The sequence below is a fragment of the Alligator mississippiensis genome, chromosome 5 (genome assembly GCF_030867095.1).
Source record: "Alligator mississippiensis isolate rAllMis1 chromosome 5, rAllMis1, whole genome shotgun sequence".
Classification (NCBI taxonomy): Eukaryota; Metazoa; Chordata; order Crocodylia; family Alligatoridae; genus Alligator; species Alligator mississippiensis.
The window spans coordinates 53,642,128-53,657,124 of record NC_081828.1 but is presented as its reverse complement, the minus strand read 5'-3'; the positions used below and the strand labels follow the sequence as shown (position 1 = coordinate 53,657,124).

The window sequence follows — 14,997 nt, the reverse complement described above, 5'->3', positions numbered from 1 at the left end:
AGAGTTTAGGTTTAATTTAGCACATCTGGATTTCCTTTATGCTTGAAGCATCAGACAGCCTCATCTGTGTTCTGTAGGGTCAGCACGAGGGAAAAAATAATGGTAAAAAACTTAATCTTTACAAACATTTCTGTACATCCAATCCCAGTCTGTAAAGGAGGAATTGTACTTCCTTTTTCCCATTTTTTGTGGGTCTTTTCTATTTAGACCATGAATTACTTGGGGCAAGAATTGCCTCTTGTTGGGTGTTCATTTAGTGCCTAGGACTAGTGAACTTACGGTATCTAGCGCTGCTAAGTGCTACTGTGCTTTAAACAAACAGTAGCAACAAACACAAACCTAAAACTTAATTTATCAACAATTAATGTTGCATTAAGACACGTTCTTCCAAACCCAAACCTCAGACACATGGAAGTGAGAAATGAAGGAGGAAGTCTCCTGCATTTATCATAACTCTCCTATCATTAACACACTTCAGCAACCTGCAACCCTTTCATTTTCTTCTCCACCAGATACTAAAGCAGTACTTATCCCAACATCATCAAGCTCACATGCAACAGCAAATGTTAAGGGTAACCTCATAAGCTTTTGTATCAAGAAATCAGTTCATCTGACTGTTCATTATCCATCAGAACATGATGCAAATTTACCTTCAGTGCCTCAAACTGGTTTTGAGTTATCACATCTTTATTACTAATATTTAGTGACCTCAGAAATGATAAGCCATAATATGCCAATTACAGAAAGGGGAATTTAGATTAATCACGCAACAGATATAAAAACATACTGTGGTACCTGTACTATGGTATTTGCAGTCTCTGGGGAACAGCATTCCTAAGAATCCCCCTTTCTGGTTAGAACAAAAATACTGGCTCAACTTATTTTTTCCCTATGCTATGGCCCTTCTGCTTCCAGTCTCAGTTTAGTGGAGTATAGTGGACTGGAACAGGTCTGTAATTCAAAATGCTTCACTGATCAGAGGCCACTTCATACCAACGCACTAGTTAATATGTTGTTGTGCCTGGAAGCTATTAAGAGCCAGAAATTTCATTGTATCAAGAATCAGAATAGTTAATTGCCTGTACATACCTCTTCATCTAAAAAGACTAAAAGATCAAAAACAAAGCAATTAAAAGGAAAACACATTCCCAAGCATTTGAGACTGAAGCATAAATCTGTACATGCTTCAGTACTGAAGACGTTTGGGTTGTAGCCGTGTTGGTCTAAGGACATAGGCAGACAAGGTTCCTTGGGTGAATTTGATATCTTTTATTAGACCAACCCAAATGGTTGGAGAATAGTTATTAAGCAAGCTTTCGGGTTCAAAAACCCTTTGTCAGGCTAAGGAAGCTTCATCAGTTGGTGTGTGCTCTTCCTGGATGGAATGAAAAGTAAACAAGCCAGGGGCTGGGCTGGGGAGTCAGTTGCCAGGCAGATTATAATGTATCAAAACAAGACACTACAGACTTTCTATGGAAACTTAAAAACATAGACCACCTTCCCAGCAACACACTCCTAGCCACCATGGACGTTACCAGACTATATACCAACATCCCACACCAGGATGGCATCCAAGCCTGCTTTACATATCTACAGGAACAAGATTACAACCCAGAATACAAACCCAAAGATATTACTGAGCTTATACACTTCATCCTCACACACAACAATTTCACTTTTAATAATCAACACTTCCTCCAAATGATGGGAACAGCTCTGGGCACTAAAATGGCCCCACAGTATGCCAACCTTTTTATGAGCCACCTGGAAGAAGACTTCCTTAAGAACTGCACCATCAAACCCTTGCTGTACTTACGATACATCAATGACATCTTCATCATTTGGAGTGAGAACCTGCAATCTCTGATTGAGTTCCACCAGAAATTCAACAGTCACCATCCCTCCATCCAACTTTCTTTAGAATACTCCAGCACCAACATCTCCTTTTTAGACACAATGATCAGTATCCAGAAGGGTAAAATACAGACCACAGTATACAAGAAACCCACAGACCAACATACATATCTGCACAGAACCAGCAATCACCCAAAACACACCAAAAAAGCTGTGATATACAGCCAAGCCCTCAGATACCACCGCATTTGTACTGAAGAGAAAACCCGGGATCGCCACCTCACCAATCTTAAAAAGGCTTTCACCCAGCAAAGACACTCCTCCAGAGAGGTAGATCACACGTTTGAAAGAGCCACCCGGATACCACGTGAAGAACTGCTGCAGTACAGAAGAAAAACACCCACAAATCGCACACCACCGGTTATGACCTATCACCCCTCCCTTGAACCTGTACGGAAAATCCTCAAAAAAGTGCAACCCATATTAGAAAGAGACCCTATTCTTAAAAAGATCTTCCCAGAGCCACCCATCCTAGCCTTCAGACAAGCACCGAACCTCGCCAACCTCATCACCAGAAGCAAACTTCCTCAAGCCCAGAACACACCAAAAGGATCCAGACCGTGCCAGGACAAGAAATGCAAAACCTGCCAACACATCTCCACCACCCCCACTATTACTACACCCCACAACAGAGCCATCAGCATCCCAGGATCTTACAGCTGCACCTCCAGAAATGTAATGTACCTCATCCAATGCACCAAATGCCCTGATGGAAGACATGTAGGAGAGACCAAACAACAACTGTGCACCAGAATGAACACACACCGGAAATCCATCAAAGACACACAATTACCAGTGGGGGCACATTTCTCACAGGAGGGCCACTCTCTCTCCAATCTCTCAGTCCTGATCCTCAAGGAAAACTTACACAACACTTCCCAGAGATGAGCCTATGAGCTCCATTTCATCAACCTGCTGGATACTAGAGATCAGGGACTAAACATAGACATTGGATTTTTGATACATTATAATCTGCCTGGCAACTGACTCCCCAGCCCAGCCCAGCCCCGGGCTTGTTTACTTTTCATTCCATCCAGGAAGAGCATACACCAACTGCTGACACTTCCTTAGCCTGACGAAGGGTTTTTGAACCCGAAAGCTTGCTTAATAACTATTCTCCAACCATTTGGGTTGGTCTAATAAAAGATATCAAATTCACCCAAGGAACCTTGTCTGCCTCAGTACTGAAGATGCCTTTCCCCAGCTATAATACATGGCTGTTTGAAATTTAAATAATGGTCATCTTGTTCCTATGCACCAGTCAACATTATCTGCCCTGCAGATAAAATAGAAAATCACCTAAGTGAGGGTTTCACTGTTCCTGTTGATGTCAGTATATTTAATGCTCCCTATCCAGACCACAATCTTGTTAGCAGTCATACAGCCAGGACTCATGGCTGGTTTGTTTCTCCAGTCACGGCAACTGGCTTGGTGTGACTGTTCTCAGACTTCAAGTATCAGTTTTATCCACAAGCAAATTCTCAGGTCTTGTCTAATGTTGTTGCATATAACAACAGACACACACATGATGATATGTCAGCAGTGGAGTATGCAAACATTTGCTAACACAGAGGGCAAGGCCCCTGCCTTCCATACTTATAATTACTGTTATTTACTATTTGTATTATGGTAGTATCTCATGCCCATTCAGGGACCTAGCCCTGTGGTGCTAGGCACTACATGCATGTATGGTAAGTGGGATTTCACTGTCCTTAAGAGCTCACCATTTAAGTAGCAGGAACATCTTTGCTCAAACAGCCTGAAGTGAAGGGCCAGAGTCTGATCTTAGACACACAATACATGTGATAATGCATGTCAAGACCTGTGGCTCTTGCGGCAAGCACTACTCACTGTAGCAGAGAGTCTGATTCTAACACATTGTGGATACGTTTACACAAGGCACTGACTGGACAGTAGTCAAGAGCTACTGCGCTATCAGTGTCACAAAAGAGCCATTCCTCAGTGCAGCTGCGCAGTAACTCCCAGAAGACAGTAGAGTTACAATAAATTTGATCCTTGGAGTTTCCCTGCATTGTTTTGGCAGCCTGTGCCCTCAGTCCTTTCTTCTTCTCTCACTTCCAGAATTTAGCTCGTGCTAACACACATTTTCTCTGTGTTTTGCGGGCTAAGAAGATACATTCAGGAGCATGGTAAGACCAATGCCATGCCATAATTCTCTGTCCTGCGAACAGACTAAGGGCTATAGCTGGTTGCATTGCTGACCTTTCAATCTTTGCATGCAAAGATATTCCCCTAGAGCTCTGCAGGATTTTACCACTTTGGGTTGCTTGTTATTCTATGGAGCTTCACCAGAAGGAAAGAGGCCTTGGCTTCAGGCTCTGCCCCAGCCCAAAAGAAAATTTCACCTGAGAACAAATGAGATAAAATATGTTGAAGATTTGCCAGATGTTCAGTCAACAACTTCAGTAAGACATTAGGGTTACCTTGGACAGCCAATTAAAATATAGAGATAATGACCCTAAAATATTTGGTATTCTGAAAATCAGATCAGTAGGAAAAATATTTGGTATTGAGGAATGACATACATAAAGGATCCAACCGGAGTGCTCACTTCAGCCAAACTCTTATTGAGCAGAGACTACAAGGCAAAAAGGCTGAGCAATAGGTGATGCAGCCAGCAGGTAAAACCTCTAGTCAGATTCCAATATATAGCCCTCCCAGACCCTGATTCACTAGTCTCACTCATACTACAGGATGAGACCAGACCACATGTTAGTATCATTGTGATGACCAAAAATTACTGGTGATGCTTTTTTATAGGAATCCTCCAAGTTGTCTGCCAACGGGAACTAAAAATGAAAAGTTGTTACTGTCCCTTATTCCTGTTCTGTGTGTATATTGTTCTCTTCCTGTTATTCACTGGTACTAAGTGTCAGGACACCAGCATCAATTAATTAACAGTTTAATTGGCATTGTAAAGAAATCATGTAATTGGATGCCTTGTTTTAATCATACACAAAAGTTTACAGACACTCGGGGGAGGAAAAAGTGATTCACAGTTTAAATAGATACCATGGAAGCTGTTACTTGAAGCAAACAGATTTATTAATTACTGTTCTTATAATACACAATAATTAGCGCATACTTTGAAGCCTGTTATAAATGTGGAATGAGCAGACTGTCATGGAATCATTGCTAAATACTGAAATATGAAGCATGTTGATATTAGGGCAGAATGCTATTTATTTAGTGGAATAATAAAGATAGGAAAAATGTCTAACATGCCAACTGGAAGGCAGGGAAGCAAGAACAGGGGTTCTGAAGTAAAAAAAAAAGTCAAAAGGAGTTTAGATATGCATCACATACCTTTTAGCCATTCAATATCCTCAAGGACACCTGAGTGGAGTCTAGAGGACATCTCTTCCATGTTCAGAGTGACGTAAACATATCACTGAAGAAATATATGCCAGCCACTGGCACCTGCTCCCCATAGACCTAGGTTTAGAAATTTGTAGTCTAAGTGTTGTGGTGTGGTCCCGAGAGCATGTCTCAGCCTTGTACTCAAACTCCCTAGGGCCTGTTTGATAGAAGTCTTCCTGTAGATGCTGAATATGCTTTGATTTAGTCTGATCTAGAGAGCCAGAGCATGGTTCTGGGACATGCTTTTGGGACCATGCCAATCTGATTACACCTCAGATTTGTGATTCTGGAAATGGGCAGAGTGGGTGTGATAGGATTTGGGTTATTTCCTTGGTGGCATGCTGGCCTTACTCCAGAATGGGTATAGACATACCCTAGAAGCCCTCCTGTACCTGTTAAGCAGCCTTCACTTCACTGCAATTACACTGAGGGCTGATCCAGTATCCCCAGGCGTGGTTGCTTGCTGTTGTCGTGGAAACACACACAGAGTACTTTTGGGTCAGGTCAGCAGAAGCTTTTATTCAAAAGAAACTACAGCTGTAGGGGGAGTTCCAAAGTGACATGGATTTCCCAAGCACTTGGAAGGGGTCCCCCCCCCAAGAGCAAAATCAGGAGGCTTATATACTTTTTAACAGTCGCTTACAACTCACGTGATCATATAGTGAAATTAGCATGAAAAGCGGCTATAATATTACTTCATTATTTCTTTGCTGTTATCAGGATGGGAATTATGGGGGAGATAGGGTTAGTTCACAAACCTCCTTCTTGCACCTGGAAATCTACTTTGTACATACTTTTTTTTTTTACCTTCAAGGCCGCGGTGAGTGAAGCATTTGCAGAAGAGTTACAAAGAACAAACACTTGCCCTTATCTGTTCTACTGTACCGAGCCAGCAATTCTACACAAAGCGGTTATGTCATCTTATAACTAAAATAATCAAAGTTTAAGGCATATATTTTTTCTGATTCCACAGCCCCCCCCTTTGAGACTATTTAGTCTCACTTTAGCCTTAAATTTCCATTCTCATGAGCCCCTCTATTTCATCATGCAGCCTTTCATGTTTTCTTTCAATCTGCTCACACTTTTGTAACACCATTCTAGACTCTGCTGTGGGTTTTCTTGCCTTGCTAAAGCTTCCCCTGCTGGCTTTCACGCAGCAGAGGATCAGTTGCATTAAGACATAGAACATTATCAGAACTATCAAGACAAACAATATTCCATACAGGATTTTCTTGCCAAGGGCCCCGAAATCTGGGAGCCAGGAGGTTAGCCAAGACCACATTTCTTCTAGACCCCTGTCAGTATTTTCTGAGGCCACTTGATGTAGGACCCTTAACTGATTTCGGATTTTGCGAATGTCAGTTTCGATTCGCATGTCCTGATTGACATAGACACAACAGGTGGAGTTTACTAAGGCACATACTCCTCCCTGGGATACCAATAGGTAATCTAGGGCTATGCGGTGTTGTATAGTTACTTGTGAGATCTGGGAGATCTCTTTTTGCAGAGCCTGAATTGCATCCGCAGTGGCATTTCCCATAGCTTCCATTGTGGCTGAAATGTTAATTATGGCTAGTTCCAATTCTCTTACTCCAAGCCACGGTATGAAGGTTCTCACAAATCGATGGAACCCTGTGTTTCTGGTAGCTAAGGGGTTAACCGCCCTTTTCATGTGATGGTTGAAATTTTTTACTTGTTCCAGATATATTGCACTATGCATTTCGAAACCAGGGATAACACGTCCAAGAGTGCATGCCCCCACCCAATTCCAGGGCAAGATTTTATGAGCCTTGTTTCCGCAGAGCCAGTAAAGGCCTGGGGCAGAAAGGGTACTCAAATCTCGACAGTTGTTGTGCCCTATCCGGCACTTTCGATTGATATGCATCGTATAGGACGGTCCACGTTCAGCTGTTATTCTGCTGGACCGAGATATATTACAAGAAGTAAAATTGGAGTGAATGTAAAATTCTGATCTGTTTGCAATGAGAGCAACATGAGGTTCCTTAGAAAAGTTGTAGACCATGAATCCTGTACAATTGAGAGAGGGTACGTTACCCAACAGGATTCCACTGGTGCTACTAGGGCTATAATCTAGAGTAGTTAGGCAATGAGGGTAGTGTCCTACAAGTGTGGCTTTATTATAAGCTCCGGTGTTGTTGGATCTGTAACAGAAAGGCGCCTCTACTCTTGGGGAGATTAGCCAGTTAGCAAGGGCGGCCCTCCATTCTTTAGGAGCGGACCGATGGGCAGCTAACGAGTAGTGTCTAACGAAGCCGCCGTTTATTGTTCCCCATTGCTGGAGGGATATTGGTACTCCGATCATTGGGATTCCTTGGTGTAGGTGTGCTGGGCCGTGAGAGCATATCCAGCAGTCACTTTTATTTCCAGCTTGAGCCACCGCATGGGAGATCTGCAAATACAAATTTTTCTCCCACCCCCCTTGGGTGATACTGAGATACCCAAGTGTGATATATAAGGATATCAGTGCCATTTTTAGATACAGGAGGGACAAAGAATCTTAACAACAAACATAACCAGCACCAGTAAGAAAAAGAACACTACCAGCCAAACCCAGGATGGCAGCCAAAGTCTTTCTTCGTCCTCTGGGCTCAAGTTACCTAAAGGACTGATAACGTCGGCTCTTGGTCTTGATCGAGGTGGTGATCTTCCGAATGGGAGCATTCACTTTCTTCGAGGCCGAAGATGATATCTTTGTTCTTCAACTGATGAATCCGGCTGGGCTGAGGTGTTGGGTGCAGGGGAGAGGTTACTAGCACTTGCACCCTGATGCTCCTCACTTGCCTGAGTGAGGTCCTGAGGGTCTTTGTCCTTGGCCTCAGGGAAAGATCCCAACCTTGGTTGGAATACAGCTGCTTCGGGGTCCAATGGAGGTGATACCTTCTTGCAGTGCGAGGCGTGAGTCCACGTTTGGTGACCTTGGCAATGAACAGCAGAATTAGTGGTTAAAAGTACCTGGAAAGGTCCTTTCCATCTGGGTTGAAGTGCGTTTTTCCGTTGATAGACCTTTACGTAGATCCAATCCCCTGGTTCGAGGTTGTGACAGGGAACATCCGGTGGTTGAGGTAAGGCTTCTTGGACCTGTGAATGAACAGACCTGGCATACTTCATTAATGCCTTGCAATAATTTAGTACAGTTTCATCAGTTAATTGTAGGTCTGTTTGGTGAGGGGCAACAGGTGGTGTAGCTGGCATCCTCATGGGTCGTGCCATAAGTATTTCATAAGGGGTTAGGCCATGTTTTCTGTTAACAGTGTTTCTAATGTGCATAAGAGCAATGGGCACTGCATCAGGCCATTTGAGGCCTGTTTCAGCACAAATCTTCGAAATGCGCGTTTTTAAATCAGAGTTTTTACGTTCTACAGCACCACTTGACTGTGGATGATAACTACAGTGTAGGTGTTGCTGTATGTTGAGTGCTTGGCAGATGTTTTTTACTATCTGTCCTGTGAAATGGGTGCCACGGTCACTATCTATTGTGAGAGGCAATCCAAATCTAGGGATGAATTCTTTGAGCAATTTCTTTGCTACAGTGATGGAATCAGCACGTACGCATGGGTAGGCTTCCACCCATCCAGAGAACACATCAATAATAACAAGAATGTATTCATAAGAACAGCACTTAGGTAGCTGCACAAAATCAATTTGCAGATTTACAAACGGTCCCCATGGAGGGGGATGGGCTGCGGGTGTCGTTTTTACCCGTTGCCCAATGTTGTGAGCTAAGCAGATGGGACAGGAGCTACAGTACTGTTGTGCCATGGAAGGAAAATTTGGGGCAAACCAATTTCTTTGTACTGTAGCAATCATTCCTCCTTTGCTCGTATGGGCCACAGAGTGGGTTAAACGAGCAAGATGTGGCAAAAGCTCTCTAGGCGCCACCAGGCGGCCGTCCGGGGAGCGCCAGAGAGAGTCGGGGTGCAGTGAACATCCTGCACGCAGCCAGTCATTTATTTCCTTTTTTGGGGCCTGATTTTGAAGAAGGGCCAGACTTGAAAGGCTAGCCAAAGGAGACTGGTCTGCTAAAAAACAAACAAAAACAGAGTTAGGAGCCTGTGGGCCAGAAAGGGCCGCATTTCTGGCAGAACAGTCTGCCAGATCATTTCCTCGTGTGACATCATCAAAGGGTTTCTCATGAGCTTTACATTTAACAATAGCAATAGCAAGAGGCAATTGAACAGCTTCTAAGAGCGCTTTTACATAACAACCATGACTGATTTGGGTCCCTGATGAAGTGAGGAACCCTCTTTGTTTCCAGATTTGTCCAAAATCATGAACAACACCAAAAGCATACTTCAGTATAAATGGTTGTGGTTTGATTTTTTGCAAGAATGCAAGCACATGTTAAAGCAATGAGTTCAGTAACTTGAGCAGAACGAGCTTGGGGTAAAGAATAGGCTTCCAAAACAGCATACTGAGTGCATACTGCATATCCCGCAACTAATTTGCCTGCATCATTTCTAAGACAGGAACCATCAACAAACAAAACAAGGTCAGAGTTCGGGATAGGAATGTCCTTGAGGTCAGTTCGAGGGGTTAACAATTGAGTTGTGATAGACAGGCAATCATGAGGCTCACCATCAGAGGCCATAGGCAGAAGTGACGCAGGATTCAGAATTGAACAGCGATTTAAGGTTACAGTTGCAGCTGACAGTAGAAGTTTCTCATATTTAGTAAGACGGGAATTGGAAATGTGCTGAGTTTTGCCCTTGAGCAGAAGGGCCATCACAGCATGTGGAACTGCAACAGTTAAAGAGTGTCCCAAAACTAGAGAATCTGCCTTTTCAACCAACAAGGCAGCAGCTGCAACTGAACGGAGGCAAGGAGGAAGTCCCGCAGCTACGGGATCAAGGGCAGAGCTGTAATATGCAATTGGGCGATGCTTTTCACCATGCAGCTGAGTGAGTACTCCTAAAGCGATTCCTTCCCGTTCATGACAAAACAAGGTAAAGGGTTTCTTATAATTAGGAAGTCCAAGAGCAGGAGCAAGAGTGAGGGCTTGCTTAAGGACCACAAATGCTTGTTCGGCTTCAGGAGTCCAAGGGAGGGGTTCCGGGGTGGTATCATGAGTGAATGCTTGCAAGGGTTTTGCAAAAGCAGCATAACCCAGGATCCACTGTCTACAATAACCCGTTGCACCTAAGAATCCCCTCATCTGTTTTCTAGTCATAGGTTTGGGAATGTTGAGGATAGCTTCAACTCTACTAGGGGAAAGGTGTCGTTCTCCTGCTGAGATATCATGCCCTAAATAATGTACCTTAGACTTGCAGAGCTGCAATTTAGATTTTGAGGCCTTGTGGCCTTTCTGAGCTAAAGCTGTGAGGAGTGTCAAAGTATCTTGCTCACAGGCCTCTAAAGTGGGTGAGGCTAACAATAGATCATCAACGTACTGAACAAGGGTGGACCCCCCTTTGAACGTGATAGGATCCAAATCTTTTTTTAGGATTTGGGAAAACAGGGTTGGGGACTCTGTATATCCCTGAGGGAGTCTTGTCCAGGTATATTGAAATCCCTGATAAGTAAATGCAAACAGATACTGGCTATCCTTATGAATGGGGATAGAGAAAAAAGCAGAACAAAGATCCACTACTGTGAAATATGTAGCATCTGAAGGGATACAGGAAAGAATAGTGGCAGGGTTAGGGACCACGGGGAAAGCGGGTAACACAGCGGCATTTACAGCTCGAAGATCTTGCACAAAGCGATACGTATCTTTACCAGGTTTTTTGACAGGTAGGATAGGTGTGTTGCAAGGGGAGCGTATTGGGACAATAATCCCTTGCTCAAGGAGTGAGGAAACGACAGGCTTGATCCCTTCCTCAGCTTCCTTTGAGATGGGGTACTGTGGGACACGAGGAAGTGGCTTGGCAGGGTTCAGGATGATACGCACTGGTTCAGCACTCAGCATGTGCCCCACTTCATTCACATGGGTGGACCACAGCTGTGGAGGTACTCGTGCCAACAGTTCCTCTTGCAAGAAGGAAGTGTCAGAATCAGAGTACTCCTGGGTTAGCAAAGCCACAAGCTCGGTTTCCCTATGTTCCGGTACCTCAAGGTAAACACCATCTGGGCTACAATAAATCACGCATCCCAGTTTACACAGCAAGTCCTTACCAAGAAGGTTGACAGGTGCACAGGGGCTAAGAAGAAAGGCATGATTTTCAGACAAAGGGCCAATAGAGATGGAGACAGGTTCAGAGACGGGATGTGGGATAGGTTGTCCGCCTATACCGACAGCATTTACAGTTTCAGGAGAATAAGGTAGAAAAGGAAACTCAGCAGCCTTTAGCGTGGAGCGGGACGCTCCGGTGTCGACAAGACAGGAGACAGGTTTACCAGAAATAAGGCATTCAACAAACGGACCAGATTGGTCAGTAGCAAGCAAAGGAGCAATGATGTCACTGTCCCTCAGGCTGTCCTATTCAACACTGGGAAAATTGACAGGAAGTGGAGGTGGGGGCTGGGGTCTGGGTCCTTGGCCGGGGCAGTTGGGGCATTCTGATTTCCAATGTCCTTCTTGCTTGCAATAATGACATTGGTTCCCATAGCCTGGGTTTTGTGGGCTCAAGGATCTATCTCTTCCCCTGAATCTACCCGGGCCTCCCCTTACCCGTCCTCGTCCCCTTCCTCTACCTGGACCCTGCAACTGAGAAATCTGTAAGGCCATTAACTTAAACTCGGCACTGTCTTTAGACCGTTCCAATTTGTTATGAAAATGGTTAGCTGCAGCAAGGACTTCAGTCAAATCTTTAGTTTCCCAGCCAATAATTACTGTTTGAATTTTCTCAGCAATTTTAGGGTTAAGTCCCTGGACGAATGCTGCCACTATTGCTTGTTTAGCATTTCCGACTGGGTTATCCATTCCTGAGTATCGTTCAAATGCCTGTTTGAGGCGTTCTAAATAGTCACTGGGGTGTTCATTTTTGTTTTGTTTACAGGTATTTATTTTGGTCCAGTCTGCCTTTTTTGGGCAAATTGTGAGAACTGCCTGAACCAAAGCATTTCTCTTGTCAATAAAGTCTTGGCCAATCCCTGGGTTTTGATCTGGCCAAGTACAGGCAGCGTACAGACGTAGCATAGTCTCCTTGGGCAAAATGGATCACATGAGCTGATTAATGTCAGCCCATGTTGGATTATAACAATTTATAACAGTCTGCAATTCTTCCTGAAATTTTTCTGGGTCTTCCCTGATTTTTGGGAACTTTTGAGTTAAATTGTAGAGATCACCTGGAGTCCAGGGTGCATGCACAGTTACTATATTTTGTCCATCGGTGCCAATGCCTGGCATTTGTCTTAGGGGGTAAACTTGTGTAGTTCGGGATCTCAGATTGATGGGAGATCTTTCCATGCCTATTCCCATTCTTCTAAATACACCTGTGGTGGGTTGTGACCCAGGAGTAAATTGCCACACTGGTGATGATTGAGTGGCAGATATGGTGGATGAGTCCGGACTATTAAGCTCCGTGGATGGATTTACTGAAGGAGCTTCAGCTAATGGGTCACTAGCCTGGGCTGCAGCCTGATGTTGAACCGGTTGTTGCTGATGTGGGAGTCCCAGGAGAGCGGGGTTCGAACAAAGGTCAAGGATATCCTCTGCTGGCTCCGGTGGTGGGGGCGCCCCGGGCAATGCTGGATACATTGGAGCGGTGGCCAGCGTGTAATTTGGGGGAGCAGCCAATTTCTCCCGAACAGCTTTTAACTGCTGTTTTAATTTTTCTTGAGAGTCTTTTAGGCTCCTAGTTTGAGATTCTGTCTGCCTTTTGGACATTTCATCATACCAATAAAAGAACGCGTCCCACTGGTTTTGTGGTGTTTTGGATCCACGGGACTCTAACGCCCCTCTCAAGTGCACTATTTTATCCTGATCAAATGTTCCTTCCTGTGGAAAATGTTTCACAGGATCATCCCTAGTATACCAGTTCCACTTATCCAGGTACTTGCAAGTCTCGGGAGAATAGTGTGTGTACATAAAGTACGCCGGAGTCCCCTTAGGGGGGACAGGAACCTGTTTAGACTGACTTGTTCCCATTTTCAGTCACACAGGGAGACATAGGAGAGGCTTATTTAGGATGTCCGGGCCGCTCAGTGCCTTGCCCCGCAGTTTTTCACTGCCCAGACAAAAGGCTTCTGACCCGACACCGGCTCATAAAATGGAAATGGGGAGGGAAACACTAGAGGGATCCTTTCACTCCTGCTTTCGGCAGAAGCTACTGGGACGAGGGGTTTGGAAAAGACAAAATCACTCAGACGCCCTGTCCACTGGGTCACGAGGTTCCAGTTGGGTCCCCTTGCTTTCAAAACTGCCCTGTCAGGCAGAATTGGGGCGGCTGAACCCAACCGTAGTCTCAGTCCTGGTCAGTGGCTCATATTTCTAAATACACACACACATTCATTCAATAAGCCCTGTCCACTGGGTCACGAGGTTCCAGTTGGGCCCCCTTGCTTTCAAAACTGCCCTGTCAGGCAGAATTGGGGCGGCTGAGCCCAACCGTAGTCTCAGTCCTGGTCAGTGGCTCATATTTCTAAATACACACACACATGCACATTTATTCAGTCAGCCAGACCTCCTACCCCACACCGCCTTAGTTAATTAACTACAAGCCCGATGTGCTGTTGGATGAAGGTGCCTCAAACAGTTTCTCCCTAAAACGTACGTTACCAGACACAAAATGGGATCCTTTACCAGACAGAAAATTTTAGCCGGCAGTAAGGTTCAGACTGACCTGTTTTAACAAGGTTCAGATCCAGTTACCACGGCCAAGTTGGGAGCCTACAGACAGTCCTCCTCCGAAACCCCAATAGAGATTTTGAATTAGGTCTCTTACCTCTCAAGTTTGGCGCCTCAGGGTTCGGGGGGGGGGTAGCCTGCGGTCCTCCTTCCTCAGCCTGTGTTCTGGATCCGAGTCACGGCACCAGGAATTGTCGTGGAAACACACACAGAGTACTTTTGGGTCAGGTCAGCAGAAGCTTTTATTCAAAAGAAACTACAGCTGTAGGGGGAGTTCCAAAGTGACATGGATTTCCCAAGCACTTGGAAGGGGTCCCCCCCCAAGAGCAAAATCAGGAGGCTTATATACTTTTTAACAGTCGCTTACAACTCACGTGATCATATAGTGAAATTAGCATGAAAAGCGGCTATAATATTACTTCATTATTTCTTTGCTGTTATCAGGATGGGAATTATGGGGGAAGTGGGGTTAGTTCACAAACCTCCTTCTTGCACCTGGAAATCTACTTTGTACATACTTTTTTTTTCTACCTTCAAGGCCGCAGTGAGCGAAGCATTTGCAGAAGAGTTACAAAGAACAAACACTTGCCCTTATCTGTTCTACTGTACCGAGCCAGCAATTCTACACAAAGCGGTTATGTCATCTTATAACTAAAATAATCAAAGTTTAAGGCATATATTTTTTCTGATTCCACACTGTACATTACTGCCTCTCCTGCCACATCTGAAACAGCTAAGCCCACAGCTAAAAGGCAGCAATGCGAGTCCATTTTAAACTGAAATTAGTTTGGTGGAAAAATTTCCTTTCTGATTTAATTGGAATGTTAATGGGAAATGTCTGCTTTCCTCAGCAAGTTATGCCTTTCTTTCAGAAAACCAAAAAGCTCCAAGCCCCCATTTTAGCCATTTTCAGCTAAACATTAGTTTTTGGTTTTGGTAATTTGGGGGCTGAAAAG

The 14,997-nt window shown here is 44.4% G+C and overlaps 1 protein-coding gene across 1 annotated transcript; it reads right to left on the bottom strand.

Moving 5' to 3' along the window:
- Nucleotides 1–5,711: 5,711 nt before the first annotated feature.
- LOC132250814 (endogenous retroviral envelope protein HEMO-like) lies at nt 5,712–14,733 on the bottom strand. Its single transcript, XM_059728385.1, has 2 exons — nt 14,139–14,733; nt 5,712–8,394 (listed from the first exon to the last, which is right to left on the bottom strand). The coding sequence occupies exon 2, from the start codon at nt 7,784–7,786 to the stop codon at nt 6,305–6,307; it is 1,482 nt and encodes a 493-aa protein (XP_059584368.1). The 5' UTR covers nt 7,787–8,394; nt 14,139–14,733; the 3' UTR covers nt 5,712–6,304.
- Nucleotides 14,734–14,997: the final 264 nt, after the last annotated feature.